This window comes from Haemaphysalis longicornis, unplaced genomic scaffold (assembly GCF_048455015.1).
Source record: "Haemaphysalis longicornis isolate Haplotype H1 unplaced genomic scaffold, Haemaphysalis longicornis Haplotype H1 scaffold_1, whole genome shotgun sequence".
Lineage (NCBI taxonomy): Eukaryota > Metazoa > Arthropoda > Arachnida > Ixodida > Ixodidae > Haemaphysalis > Haemaphysalis longicornis.
The window spans coordinates 53,686,098-53,701,309 of NW_027526203.1; the positions used below are offsets into that span (position 1 = coordinate 53,686,098).

The 15,212-nt window shown below is 46.4% G+C and overlaps 1 protein-coding gene across 1 annotated transcript in view; it reads right to left on the reverse strand.

Moving 5' to 3' along the window:
- Window positions 1–1,981: 1,981 nt before the first annotated feature.
- The window catches only part of LOC144170435 (homeobox protein Nkx-3.2-like), a 63,336-nt gene continuing 50,105 nt past the window's right edge, over window positions 1,982–15,212 (reverse strand). Inside the window, exons 3-4 of the mRNA XM_077700271.1 lie at window positions 3,565–3,652; window positions 1,982–3,507 (exon numbers count right to left, since the gene is read on the reverse strand). Coding sequence (XP_077556397.1) covers window positions 3,329–3,507; window positions 3,565–3,652 — 267 coding nt within the window. The 3' untranslated portion in view covers window positions 1,982–3,328. The remainder of the gene's footprint in view (window positions 3,508–3,564; window positions 3,653–15,212) is intronic.

Genomic DNA, 15,212 nt, shown 5'->3' on the forward strand with positions numbered 1-15,212 from the left:
GGAGAAGCCTTGCCCTTTATGCGCAGTGAATATTGGCACGAAATATTCTCGTCCTGTCATCTTGTCCTGAGCCTCAGGTCTGGCTCTTTCCGGCTTATGCCGCGCCGGGAAATCTTGTTTGATATAGAAAGGATGTCGACCTGTCGCCACTGCCCTAGAGTGATGTTCGCTGATCCCGAATGTTCTCTATGTAACTCGATGGTACTGGTTTCCGAGATAAATGCATGCTTCGGCTTTGTATTCTTCGGCAAAAAGTAAATTCCAAGTCGCACGGGGGCCTCGGGGGCCGCCAGCCATATTTTCAATTTTTTTCTTTGTGGACCCGTTTTCATAATAACGAGACAAAAATGCCTGTATTTACCCCGTTTCGTCCCCAAAATAGCCGTCCATAGTCCGGACTGCGGGTTTCTACATTAACGGGGCAGGATTGCATGACAAGGGACCGGTCGCCGAAAATTTCGTCCATATTGCGGGGTGTCCGTATTAACGGGGTCCATATTAACGAGACATGACTGCAACAGCTTTGGTGTTAACAAAAGCATTGCAGCCCGAACTGCTTTACACCACACTAAACTTGAATGCGACTTGGAACGTTCGTGAGCTTATTTCACGTTCTTAGCAGAATGCATTGAGCAGCTGAACACTTGGGCGACACTTTGACTCAGAATTTTGTGCTCATTTTGGAGTTCGGAACAGGACCGCCGCCATAACTGAAAAACCTTTTCCTGACAAAGCTATTCCGAAACCTAAACCTTTCTTGCACGTAAAATCTTTGGGTTCTTCGTGCTAAAAGAACTACCAAGGGTTCTCAGCAACAAGTGTCGTGGCACTCCAGATAGATTAGATTACCGAGCTTTCAGAAGTACAAGCCAACTGCAGGGAACGTTGGGCGGTTTTATCCGCGCACAAACTTCGACTGAAAGTACGTACACCTTTGCGTTGTAAAACATTGAAAATGGACTCGTATGTCATGGCTTTTAAGCCTTTCTTTTAGAGTCGAATCACCCTCCATTTCACGTAAACCTGTTTAAATAGTGACCCTTGTGTGGTTTATCTTCCTAAATAAAGTAAAATTTCTTTCCAACAACACAAGAGTTGTCCGCTGTTTCCTTTGCTAGTAAAAAAAATTGTTCTAAAATACGCTGCTGAAGTAAATACGAATGGAGCCTATATAGCCCTGAACGAGAGCAACTGACGCCTACGTATGCTTAAATGACCCTTTCAATGCGTATCATAGGAGCCCAAAATCTAAATTTTTCGTTTATAAAGTTCCGGTCTCTAATTATATCCATGGCTAGGCATATCAAAGCTCCTAGTAATGGATTGCGTATGCTTTGCGCGTTGGATTAATTTCTTACTTCCGTGATTTTTTTTTACCTTCATAAGCACTTTTTCTATTGAAGTGGAAGGACTAAGCCTATATCAGTGCTCACCTTTGAAGCCATGCTACAATGGCAAAACCTGGCATCGTCGCCAAAGCAGCGCTAGTAAGTCAGCCTAATGTTAGATCTCAGAGAAAACACCTCATGTGCTTTGGCGATCTGATGAAGTTGCGATTCATTAGGTAATAAGACATTAAAGTTTATTCTTGTTTTGGTAACTGCTGCAATGGGAGAGCTTGTTCAATTGTCGACCGTTATTCATACGCTTGAAAACTTTCTTTCAAAAAGGTCACACACAATTTGTTTTCGCTACAGCGCTTGCGTGGCAAACGTACAGTCATGAACACAGAATTTTTTTTTATTATCAGTCTCACTGCGAGCGTCTCATTCTTTCTGAAACGCAAAACACTACAGGAAGAAGGCCAAAGAACGGGGGGACTACAGCGCAAGCGCTGATCTAGGGGCGGGTGTTTGCCTCCAGCTTCGTCATACTTGTTTCCGCTGCGCTTTTCGTTTTGAGATATTCAGTACGAACTAGCTCTACAGAACTAGTATCATAGCATTCTTAAAAGAAAACATTATAAAACGAAATTCTGGGAGCAGGACTTTCTCTTATTAGGTGGGTGAATGGGGCTGAATAGAAAGTACACAAAAGTTAGGGGTAAAGGATTAACAGAGCTTTTACACGTGGTGCCGTCTGCATACAAACAGTAAAAAGAATGAAAAGGAACATTGAACATTCTCCCAGTGGGACCTTGAAGCAGCGAAAATTCCCCGAGCTATTACTTACATCAGAATAAATACAGTGTCTTTACAATGATTATTTATGTTCATTTTCTACAAAACAAGCAAAGCTTGTATAGGAAGTCAGTTTCGCAAATTTGAACATGCCCGTGTCAGTTCTGGAGCTTAAATATTTCAGTAATACTTATCGAGGGTCAAAGGTTGCACAGTTATCCCTATAGGGGGCCCTGGAGCTCCCAATTTGCTTTTATTTGCAGTTGGATGTCTAGTCATGACTGACAGCATGTGCTTTTGTTATTTTTGCGATTTGTGTGACTTTAGAAAAAGGGTAGCATAATAATGGGTTACCAAGGTCTTAATTGTGTACGACGTTTATAAATAGCTTTACCACTCCCAAAAAATGTAGAGCACTCTAAACGCGGCCGCTAGCAATCCAGAAGGGCATCAGGGTCAGGGCATCTATGCCATTTCAACCGAGGGGGTGTGTATAGCGTGAGACGATCACTACGCGAAGGGACGCACTTCTCGCTGCAGCTGCTGCTGCCCTACAGCGGGTATAGCGACTTGAGTGCTTCACTGGCCTCCTTATCGCAACGCTGCGTGAAGAGATTTTAATTTCTAAGCAATACGCGCTGGACCTGCGACGGCCTTGGCAAGGGGATGACGTACGCGACCTCTCGCATCCATACAAAAAAAAAAATAACCAAAGCTTGCCAGCCTTAATCATATAGCGTGGCGTCCTCGATGAATCCTGCATGTTCTCAAAAGCGCTACTGGTCTTCTAACCGAATTAGCTCAGAGAAAATCGTGCTCAAAAATTCAAAAACAAAATACAGCCGCAGACTTCGGGGCTGTTCGGGTTCGGTGCGTCACAGCTCGTAGCGAACGTGTAGAACGACGCATATCGTTCTCATAAGACGGATGTAGGAGATGTCTGGAGTTTATTTATGGCAGATCGATTTTGTTAAACGGTGAGATCAAGCAGGTGTAGGGCAATTGGCATTTCACGATATCAGAGTTGAACCTTTTTGCATCTCCAGGCCGTTGAGGAGCGTAACTTATTGCCGAACCCGACGTCATGCCAGATTGGCTTATCTCAGTTGCACAGGTGGCAGTACGAAGCGGAGCTTGAGTTTAGACTAGGTTATTCGTATGCAAGCGTAACTGCATGCCTTCGCTATTGAGAGCCGTTAGGGCTTCCTTCACGTGGCGCAACCGACGCATGCGCAGGCGTCTGCGAGCCTCCTCTGCAAGGCGCCAAACAGGGAAGGGTGCTCCGGAAGGCCGGGCAGCGGCACCGAGGGAAGCAGCAGTGCGGGCCTGAAAGCCAGCAGTTCTTCTGGTTGATACAGCGGCTTGTCGTCTCGAACCAACACTTTGACTGTTGCAGTGCGACACACAGGGTTTCCTGGGCACGGCATGGCCGGTGTCCAGCTGCCGCTGCCGTTTTCTGCTGTTGTGCCCCCGCTTCCGCCCTGATGTCGGCGCTTTGTCTTATACCGCCGGTTTTGGAACCAGATCTTCACCTGCGAGTAGAATGTAATACAGAGTCACCATTTTGGTTCAAATTTTTGTAAGAAAAAGAATAGAGCAGCAGTTACATTTCAGAAGTCTGTAAGGTGTTGTTCTTAGCATGTTTTCAAGGTGTTCAAAAACATTGCAGAGTGGGTATTTAGTTTATACAGGTGGTAACATAAAATTCCTCCTGATCTTAAGGTTTCAGTGGGACCTTACAAGCTCACTTTGTAGGCTCAGTAGTGTCCCCTGGTCAAACGTTGCTAGTGTACGGCTTAGAATAAGCTAGTTCCGCTACTGTCGTTACCTCGTTCGTGCTATAAGTACTTTGTTCACCTCTCAGCGCGTACATGCAATTTTTTTCAACGCTGCTGTCTTGTTACTTTATTTCAGGCTTCCTCATTTTTTAACGTTTCTTGAATATTTGCCGTGTTGTCTACCCCAGTGTCACCAATGTTGCCTCAGTAATCAATGTTGACAGCCTCGGGAGCACGAGGTCGCGGGTCCGATTCCCGGCCGCGGCGGCCGCTTTTCTGATGGAGGCGAAAAGCAAAAATGCCCGTGTGTACGAGATTTCGGCGCACGATAAAGATCCCCAGGTGGTCAAAATTAATCCGGAGCCCTCCACTACGGCGCGCCTCATCAAGCGGGATTCACACGACGGAGAAACCCTCTCTTTTTGGCCCGCGGGACCCGCTCACGTGACCGGTTTTAGGCTCCGCCCCTCGGTGGGGATAGCACGCGGTGGCTCCGCGAAAGAAAATGCCTCCGCGTGTTTTCGCTCGACGGCGGTGGCCCTCGGCGGGGAATAAAACCTGTTCCTCGGCGCTGTCGTCTGCTACTCGCTCCGCGTAGCTCCGCACGTGTGGATGCGCCGCCAGGCCGGATAATCCGGTCACGTGCTGTTGACGTCACATATCCGTCCGCCTCCGTGAGAGGGTTCCTCCGTCGTGTGAATCCCGCTTCATCGCCTGCGTTGCGTCGGCGCGTTAAACCCCACAATCAATCAATCAATTGACAGCCTCGGCAACGCATTTTCATCCACCCTTCTTGTCACTTTATTATTCGTACGTTTCGGAATAAGCTCCATGGTTTCCTGAGATACTTCACCAGTTTTCTTCCTATTTTGGCACCTCTTACCATGTTTGGTGACACTGTAGTCACATGTCTACAAGTTTTCATTTGGTGTGCCCACGATGCCTTCATTTCCTCCTGTAAAACCGCAGATTTGTTGCGAACGGTTGTTCATACCAGTGCCCAAACTCTAGGTGATATTTAATTAAGTGTCGTGCTTTTTGCTGGACATGTAGTCTTGTTCAGCAAGGTATACCAATGTATGATCGCTGCTCTTTATGATAGCACCTCAACGTACAGCCAATACCTGGATAGCCGCTTAGAATGCAGACACTTAGAAGGCGCCGTTTCTCGTTATACTACGTTGAACTCGTTTTCCACGTCCATTTTGTATTTCTTGGTTCGCGAAAAAATATATTCATTACCATCCCATTATTTCTCTTGGCAAATTTAACCATTGAAACTCTTCAAGTATTCCGTCTATCCATTCTAAGCCTTCCGACTGCCATTTTGAGTACTGCGTTAGCCCCTATCGCCATCCTGAAACTTGGTATTCGCTAACTTATTTTTGATCTCCCACCCTTGTGAAAACACTTAACGGCCTCATCGTCGTAGCTAGGTAATGGTAGATACTGCCTTCAATGGACATGGATTGTTTAGCTTGATCGAGGCTACGATTCCTTTGTTAATACTTTTTCCATTAATAGGCGATCATGAGTTTCGGTAGCGGATTCTATTCCCCTCAAAATTTTGGAAAAACGTACGCTACAATATAAAGTTCTCTGCCATGTACATGTACCCTCTGACTTTATGGTTATGGCCAATTCGCCTAAATTTTTAATTGAAACTTGAAATACACTTGTATGATTTCATGTTCAATCGAAATCGTTGCTTTGAACAACTTTTAGTTTTGAGTTTTTACCACTGCTGTATCTCGTACGCCTAATGAGTCCTTCTTCCGTGTTATGCTGACTAATCTACGGCAATGGAAATTTGCATACCGGGACGACATATTCTGCCATGCTCGCCTGATGCTGATTCCAGGTCCTACATTGAGTCCCATTTCGGTTTCAACCAACATGTTTGGCAGGGTGTCATGCTTATGCCGAGTCACAAACTAGCGTCGTATCCTGTATACCGTGCAAATATATTATCGAGTTGAACGGACACAGCTTTTACTCAGTAGCTCGCGACTACTTAAAATCTCGGCGTACAATATCAAAATGCTTAACACTGTCACTGTAAAAATAAATACGTCGTTGCAAATACAAGGGACATTAATTGTGTTTGCGGCGAGTGCGCAAGAAAGTGCGAAACGGCCTGGAAGGTACGGCCGTCGGCTATTTTTCTTGCAAATTCCACGTGACTATGTTCTTTTGTTCGCGCATCATTCATCACCGTTGACACCGTTTTTACAAGTAATCTAGATCTTCAAACCTCAAGCACCTCAGAAAATCTCTGGGCACCACAAAATGCTCCAGGGTGCAGAATAAATTGCTGACGCAAGAAAGAGCAATTTCGCACGCGGTAGCAACTGACACTTTCGCAATCTCAGCGTACAGGGTCAAGTAGTCGTAAATGGCGAAGATCCAGCGGTTGCCAGCCGGGGTGCAAGTAAGAAACTTATTGGGGTCCACCAGACATCGTGCATGGTCGCACTGGGTATAAATAAGGCTTCATGGGGCCAGTCACATGCTATGATAGAAGCAGCACAAAAACGAAGGTATTGACGAACGAAACTGCAGATGACTCGCCCCAGTAGCACACCGCAAGAGCGGGCGTCGATAGGCTGCATGAACGTAGTGTACCTGCCCATGGAAATAATTGCATACTTTAGAGTGTTGATAGCTTTATTAACCAGAAGGCCGAGGCGACAATCGCATTGGTAGTTGCGCTGGAGCAGCTTTAGCCCCGTTTACATTGACCCGACGCGTTGAGTCGAAATAAACAGGTTTTTGGGACTTAACCCCCCCCCCCCACATTCTCCCATGTATAAGCGGACGGGTGAGGTTGGAGAGTCGTCGCGGCCAGTTCTTTCGACCCGGAGGCAGGAGGTGGGTTGGCTCCTTCGTCGGGCTGAGTCGGCGGGGCGCGATGAGAATACCGTATTTGCGCCGTTCTAACGCGCCCGTTATCGTAACGCGCGGGTATGTCACGCAGGAAAATTCGAAAACAAAAACCCAATACTTTGACACTGATGTACTGCGCAGATGAAAAAGACATGACACCACGTACCTGGAAGAGGGCGATTTTATTTCGCGTATGCAGCTGTCGAAGCCAAAAAATGATTGTGCTTCATAAGATTGCTAATCCATGCTGGAAATAAATTTATAGCGCCGAACATTGAAGCTGTTTGCGATTTCAAGTGTTTTCATAATTCTAGGCCTAACGGGCTAATTGCAGCAGCACAAAAAATGTGCAACAGCTGACCAAGGTATTCGGCATGCCATTTAAGAATTAGTGCGCCGAAATATACTCACGTGGTGTTGACGGATTGTTTTTATTAGATTGAGTTGGATTTTGGGAGGACTTCGTATCCGTTCGGCATGCCAATGCTGCTGGCAGCTCTAATGCCTATTTCGGTTTTGAGCCCGATCATAACGCGCACACAAATATTAAGGCTACCTTTCAGTAAAAGAGAGTGCGGATTAGAATCGTGAAAATACAGCATTTCTTTGTCCGGGAATCCCTACGCTCCTCTCAACTTGATTCTTTGGACAGGGTTCATATAAGCGCGTGAGGGGTCGAGGTAGCTGAACCCGCCAGTAGACTCGACCCTCCACCGTCGGGTCCATGTATCCGGGGCTTTTCCGTAACGAATGAGGAAATGCTGCGCTTGTCGGCCAAGCATCCGACGATGCAACATTTATCGCCAAGCCAGACAGAAGGTCCGAGATAGATGAAATCTACTGGCGTAGTATTTGCTCGGACGACACCGGGTTCACCTTTAGTGGCGACGCGTATCAACCGACGGTCGACCCGCTGTCACTGCCAGGGGGCAGCAGAAAGCTGGGAGACGTGGATGTAGTTCCGGAGACGCAAAGCCCAGTATGCTAGACGATGAGACGGATAGTTGAGCGATAACCCACAAACTATACGCGGTGGTCAGTAACCGCCCACTCACTTGCATAGGGCGGTCACAGAGATGCGGACCCCGCAAGGGGGCACCTTGTGCATTTATTCGAGGTGAGTGTATGGGCGACACCACGGACCCATGAGCCCCCACACATAAGCTGTAACCAACCGTGGTGATATGTTGAAAGGTGGAGTGTAGAAGCCTCGAACGGTGGCTGTCGGAGCCCTGGTCAAGCTCCGGCCGTTGGGCTCTCTGTCTGTCTACCAGGCAGGGAGCTCAGGGGCCTCATTGGTCATGAGGGTAAAGTCAATCAACAAAGTACGCCTGTTTCCTGAATTCTTCGTACGCCATGTAGTGAATCAAAAACACCCCAAACATGATCGGCCCCTAAAAGGGCGCCGTACCGAAGCATCATTTCGCCCCTGCCAACCATTCTTTTTTCAACGCCGGATAACTACCCCCGCTTTTTTATAGTTGTTCAATCTGTGGACAATTCAAAGCCTGTAACTTCTCAATCCGTATTCCTTGTCTCTAAATTTCTTGAAGACACCTCTTGGCAATACATGCGACACTAAAAAACTCAGAACCGCTCGTGGACAATTAAACTCCTGTAACTTCTCAATTCGTATTCCTTGTAGGTCAGTTCCTTAAAGACAGCCTTGGCAATACATACTACACTAAAAAAAAAAAAAACTCAGAACCGCTTGTGGACAATTCAACGCTTGTAACTTCTCAAATCGCATTCCTTGTCTATAAATTAGTCGAAGGCACCCTTGGCAAGATATACGACGCTAAAGAACTAAGAACCCGTGAAATCATAGTTGAAGTCAACACGCAGCAGCAAGCCACATGTCTCCTGACCCAAACCCGCAAGGCAGATCTGGACATGAGGGTCGCACTCCACCACAGCCTCAACAGCTCCTAGGGTGTGATCTCTGAGCCACATCTGATGACCCGAACGGATGACGACATTTTGGAAGGCCTAAAGGATCAGAGTGTCCCGGTGGCTATAGGCGCATCAATATACGCCGCTATAACAAAAAAAAAAAATAACGATCAAGCTCATTAAACTGACGTTTGACTAGTGGACACTTCCACGGAACACACAAATGTAGGGTCCATCCGTTGTTCTGTCCGACCGTACATACCGAACCTGCGCCGCTGTTTTAACTGCCAGCGTTTGGGGCACGGTACGAACTCCTGTCGCGGCAGAACAACGTACGCCAAATGTGCTGAAGATCATCATCGCACAGAAAGCTGTAATTCACAACAATTTCTGTGCACCAGCTGCCAGGGCCCTCATTTTGCATACTCCCAGACATGCCAAAGATTCTAGCTTAAAAATAACATCAGGAATATAAGGTAACTCAGACCATTTACTTCCCAGAGGCGTGGAAGAGGTTTACTTCTATCCCTCTGCGGAGGTACGCCGACGCAGCTCGCCGGGGGGCAGAGCGGCGCCTGGTTTCGGCAGAGACACAGGGGCATGAAACGGACTTTGTCGTGCCCCCGCCCCCAACTGGGCCGCTTTCGGCCGTTGAACCCGTCATCACACGGCTTGCTCAGCAGGTTCTATCGGGAGCGATGCTGCTCCAACCGTTTCCGTTCTACTGGCCCCCGGTATAGCTGAGGGTACGGATGAGATGGTTACGGAGAAACGCGCAACGGCTCCCACCCCTGCGGCACCGCCCATGGCATCATTGAACCCCTAGTCGATGGCGGTTGCCGCCAAGAGCACCCAAAAGGGTTCACGGTCCAAGGAGCCTGATCCATCGGAAAATTCAAGAACATCTGATGATGACATGGACGTCGCACAGTTCCTGCCAGCATCGCAGCACAAAGAACGGGGTGCAGCGTGAAATTTTTGAAATTCAGGACGAGACATTCATGAAATGTGCTTAATGCCGCCAATGCTACCACTTGAGAAAATGTGCTGGAATTAGTAACGCCGTGTTTAACTCAAAATATGAAGAAGCGAAGCCTTCTGTGAAATTCCTGTTCTCACGACTTCCCCCTCCCGTTCTCCCGATTTTCCGCCTGGCACTGTCGCGTGCCACGACCCAGCCACCTACCGAGTTGCCTTGCAGTGTACACAAACTACTAACGGACATGACTGCTCCCATATTGCAGAGTGGTGGCCTGTCTGAACTGAAGCAAACTGGGACGAGAATAGAGCTTCCTGTTCACGTACGTCAATGATCTATTCAATACTTCTGAGAGGCAAGGCAGAGAGATCGAGCAGCTCCTCAACAGAGTTGAAGCTGTTGAAAGTTCTGAAGGCAAAGAAGACATTAAGAAGCTAAAACGTGAGCTAAGTGACTTCCTGTAATACAGCCGGCGAGAGAATATGGAAATCTACAGCCTACAGTTCATTAAAAGCTAAAACCTGTTGGAGAAAGTCAACGACATGGCTGGACTCCTAGATCTGCCAGTTCTGTCTGATCGTGACGTGGAAAGCCTTCACTGTCTCCCTGCGCTCCAAAACAAAGTAGCTATCATTTTGCTGAGGTTTTTCTGATGGCCTTCGGATGCAGCCTGGCTCGCTAAGCGTTCTAGCTTGAGAGATACCGGAAAGGACAATCACGTTTTTGACAAGCTGACAGCCCAAAACAAGAATTTGCTGTGGCTCACCAAATCAAAGGCGCGTGAGATGGACTATATGTTCACGTGGTCTTTTCATGGCAATGTGCTTGTCAGAAAGGAGTCGGGCACTTGTGCGATCAGGATGGCCGCAGAGGACGACCTTGGTAAGGTCTTGTGCACTCACTGGCGCCTTACGTACTACTCCTGGTAACGTCTTTAAACGTGTCATCCTATTACTCATTTGATTGTTTTATCAACCTACTAAGCTACCGCAATCATTTCCCTCATCTTGCACTTTTTTATATTATATAACCACACGAAGCATGAGAAATAAAATAGAGGGAAACTGAGGCTGGCTTGCAGCAACTAAAGGATACCTTCAATATTCTTGGATTTAGCGGAACTTGGTATACCTCAGACTCCGATGTCTCCCAAATCGCTAGATGCGAGCACATCTCCATATTCAACGAGAAGAACAAACGTGTAGGTGGTGCGTCCCTTTACATATAAAAAAAGGTTCTAAACAAAGTTTTGTCCGACTGCACTATTGTTCATGGTGACATTGAAGCAGTGGGTGTAATGCACCATTGTATAGTTCTAATTCTAACCGCAGACGTGTTTCTTCGCAAATTGCCTCGTACCTTGAGTTTGCAAGTTCGAACGAACGGCAGGCTGTTATATCTGGTAATTTCAATGTAGACTCCCCTGTAAACAGTTATTTCTGTCCGTACGAAATTTCTCAAAATGACACTGTCTTATGGTTGAGAAAATATTATTGGCCATCATACACGTATCAATCAGCGTCGGGAAACATTAATAGACCTGTGTTTCACGAATTTACCGATGAAAAAAAAATAATGTTGAGCGTTTTCGTCTTGTTTAAGTGATAACTTTACGATAGCCATTCTTGGGTTAATGAAACGCAAAAATTTTGGTCTGTCTGTCTGTCTGTCTGTCTGTCTGTCTGTCTGTCTGTCTGTGACTCGATTCAGCCACCCAGCCAAAGTGAAACAGAAGCTGCACAATAGGTTTATATGCCCACATCCAAAACTGAACGTCGAAATCCGGTAGCAATCTTCATACTTGTCAACATTTTTGAACAAGAACAATACATCACGCAAAGATGAAGCGAAAAATCAATACTTAAGTGATCTTTGCAGTGTTCCTTCATGAAAAATTTATGGATGCTTGATTTTTGTGCTTGCAAATTCAACATCCACTACAGAAAAAAAAAATGACTACACCGCCTGCTGTTGCCCAAGCAACAATAGCTTCTAGCGTCATTTTAAGAAATCAAACGGCAAAAGTTTTGAAATGTTTCACTAGATAGGTCCCACGTTCCGTGTGGAACGCACGTGGAGAAGGGCAACGTGGTTCTATAAACGATGAAGTAGGGTGCCTCAAATCACGTGCGTATCCGCCATACGTCTGCGTGGCAGCGAGGCACCAGGCCTGGTGCGGTGGAGCGCGGTAAATTTAAATTCACTTCAGCAACCCTGTAGTGTGTTTACCTTGGGAGACGCACAACGGGAGAGGAACAGCATGAGACGCGAGTGAGATAGCGAAAGAAGGCATTTACTTGACCAATGTCGATGAAAGCCTCTCGTCTTTTGTCGACATTTGCAACAAAAAAAGCAGATACGCGGTTAATTTTTTGCTGTATTTTCTCTGCACAAGGAAATAGGCATAGCGAAATACTCACGAAGAAATATAAATGCTCAATAATTGCTGATACCAGTTGGACGGACGTCTAACACGAAATTGACCCGTTGAAGGCGTATGGCGGCTTTTGAGGAAAGATAATCCATAATTACAACCTAGCCTTTCTTCGTATCGTTAAAAATCACAGGAGAGCCAAGAAAAGGTGCGTGACGTCGGAGATGCCCAGTCGAATCAAAGAAAAAAAACAAACAAGCTCTTCTCCTGTTGACAGCCTAGTTGAACTTGAAAGATTTCGGAATACCTTAAATATAGACCTCAAAAAAAAAAAAAAAAAAAAACCCTGGTCTACCTATTACAGACATAAGTTTTCTTCAGTTACAGAGAATCATAAACTACTTTGGGCCGCTTTTAATAAACTAAAAACTGCTAAAAAGACTCATCTGTTTTCTGAAATGAAAATAAATGGAGACGTCATTTCTGGGGATGAACTTGTCAACACATTCAATGAGCATTTCTTAAATGCAAGCAACTTTCACAGCCCACCACGCATACAAGTGGAAAACCCTATGGCTTCTTATCTATCTATAGCTTATGAGGATTCTTTATTCTCGGCACCCGTTTCGGAAAAGCAAGTTGAATCTATTATTATCTCCACAAAAAACACTTTCTCGCCATGCTACGCCGATGTCAGTGCTCTACCAGCTAAGGCCGTTGGGACTGTTATTGGTGCTCTCTTTGCACATATATGTAACAGAATGCTGCAAACTGGTTTGGTTCCCGACAAAATGAAAATCGCTCGCGTACCACTTATCTTTAAAGGAGGTAATCAATGTGAGTTCAGCAATTACAGACCAATTTCACTATTGCTCTTTTTTACTAAAATCGCCGAGCATACCATATTTAAAAGGTGTTATACTTTCCTACAATCGAACAATGTAGTTTGCACACGATAATATCGATAACAAAATGGCAAATCAACAGAGACCGCGCTACTTGATATCAAGGAGAAAATGCTTCGTAACTTTGAGAGCAAAGTACTTACCATAGGATTTTTTTTACTTTCGTAAAGCATTTGATTCTATTAAGCATCACATCTTAATTGAACAATTAGAAATTTATGGTATTCGTGGCATTACAAGTAATCTTATTAAAAATTACTTGATAGGAAAGAAACACTACACACACTCACATAAAATTCACTCAGGGTATGGTGAAATTAGATATGGTGTACCGCAAGGCTTCATTTTAGGGTCACTGCTATTCCAAGTTAATATTAATGGTATAGTAAACATTCGTTTAACCCGTGAAAAGCAGCTCGAACTTTCGTCAAAGCGGGAGACAAAAAAAAATGGCTCCAATCCACCCTGCGAACGTGGTTGGAATGCGAAGCTGTAAGCGACACCCACACCGGTTAAGCATGTGGGGTCGCTTGAATTCACGCACGTGGCTGTACAAAGAGGGAAATCAGAGACTCCGCCAGCCGTTACCTGGGATTCACGGATGACCCAAACGCAGCAGCGTCGGCAAAAAGAAAACGGAGAGGAGCGCATTTCAAGGGGTGAGGAGAAGGGCGGCACGCGGGGCTATGGAGTCATCTCTCTCACTGCTACCCCCTCACTCTTGTTTTATATGTCGCCTCCAAAAAGCGCCCTCCCCCTCCCCAGACGCTGAATCCAAACCACCGTCTGTCTCCCCGTCTCCACGTGTGGGCGTAGCCTAGTCGGCAAGACGACGCGCTCCCGCTCCGCTTTTCTTTGGGTCCAGGTTCTATCCCTGGAGGCGCCAGTAGTTTTTTTTTGTCTAGTGTAGTTGTCGCCAGTAGTAGCCTGGGATGTTTGTATAGCCAATAGTAGCCTGGGAGTATTGTGCTGGCGCAGAGATGAAAATTTCCTAGCCTGGTTAGAGGTATACTGCTTCGTAGGAAAATCAGGACACGCTCTGAATAACTGAATATTTACGGAAAGAAGACACAGATATATATATATATAAATAATCTCCGAGTGGCGAAAGGTTACTGATAGGGATTATAACATTGCCCTGCGCAGAGACTGTTTTTCACACTCTGACAGAGCCGCGGACAGAACGCTGATGCATGACCCCCCAGCAACATCGATCGCGAAGGTTTCGGCAATCTCACGCCCAAGTTTGTTGCTTTTCGTGTCGATCATGGCAGTTTCATGCATGCTAGCTTCGCGCGTGCAATAATTGCAATCACGATAGACTGTAGGTAGGCGACCAGAGGGAGTGGTGGATTGGAGAGACACGGCGTGCTCATGGGCCCTGTCTTTTAGGCATCGGCCGGTTCAACTGATGTAAACACCCTCAAACTTCGTATTCAATAAACGACATTCTTGCCGAAATAAGCGTACCGTGCGCGGTGTTGTTCGTCGCAAACGGGAAGTTTAGCACGGTTGTTTACTCGTCGGCACATGGCAAAGGCCTTGTTCGGGCGCTTAAAACACAACGGTGACGCAATGTTCGGCCCTCCACTTCTTTCAAAAAGTGGCAACGCCCATGTACATACGGCAACACTGCTATAAGTTTCCTGCTGCCTTCGGGAGGCTCGCGTGGCCTTATTTACTGTTTTACTCTAATTTTCTGCTGCAGTGTTACACACACAGGCCTCAGCTAGCTCTTCGGGCACCCAGCTTTCCTTAAGTGGCCCGCTTGCTTTTCGTAGCTGGCTAGCATCATATGTGGGCAAGATAAGTTGGTCGTTGTCATTCTTGTTGTGTGCCCTGTCTTTTATTAAATTCAGAGCATTTCAGTAACTCACGATGTCACCGCGTTAACGTCCGTAGTCCGCACCGTCCTTGTCCGCACCCCTCCTCCTACACTATATAAAAGAAAATACTATCCGGCGCCAGGTTTCGATCCCTCGACCCTGCCGGCGGAACGCAACGTGCATGGTGCTCTACCGACTGCGCCACAAAGCCGACACAGAACGGGACGCTATGAACGCGCCTTATATCGTTGACTCATTCAAATTACTGCTGACGAGCGCTCTCTCGTCAGCAGTTGCCACAAGTGCAACTACATTAACGTAACGCAAACTACTTAACGTCGTGCCCCCCCCGGAAATGATCTGCATTTGATCGTGCCCCTCGCGAGGGGGATGTTTATACAGGAACTCCTACTTCTAGCGGACTCCTGGCACCCTCTTTCTGCCATTGTAG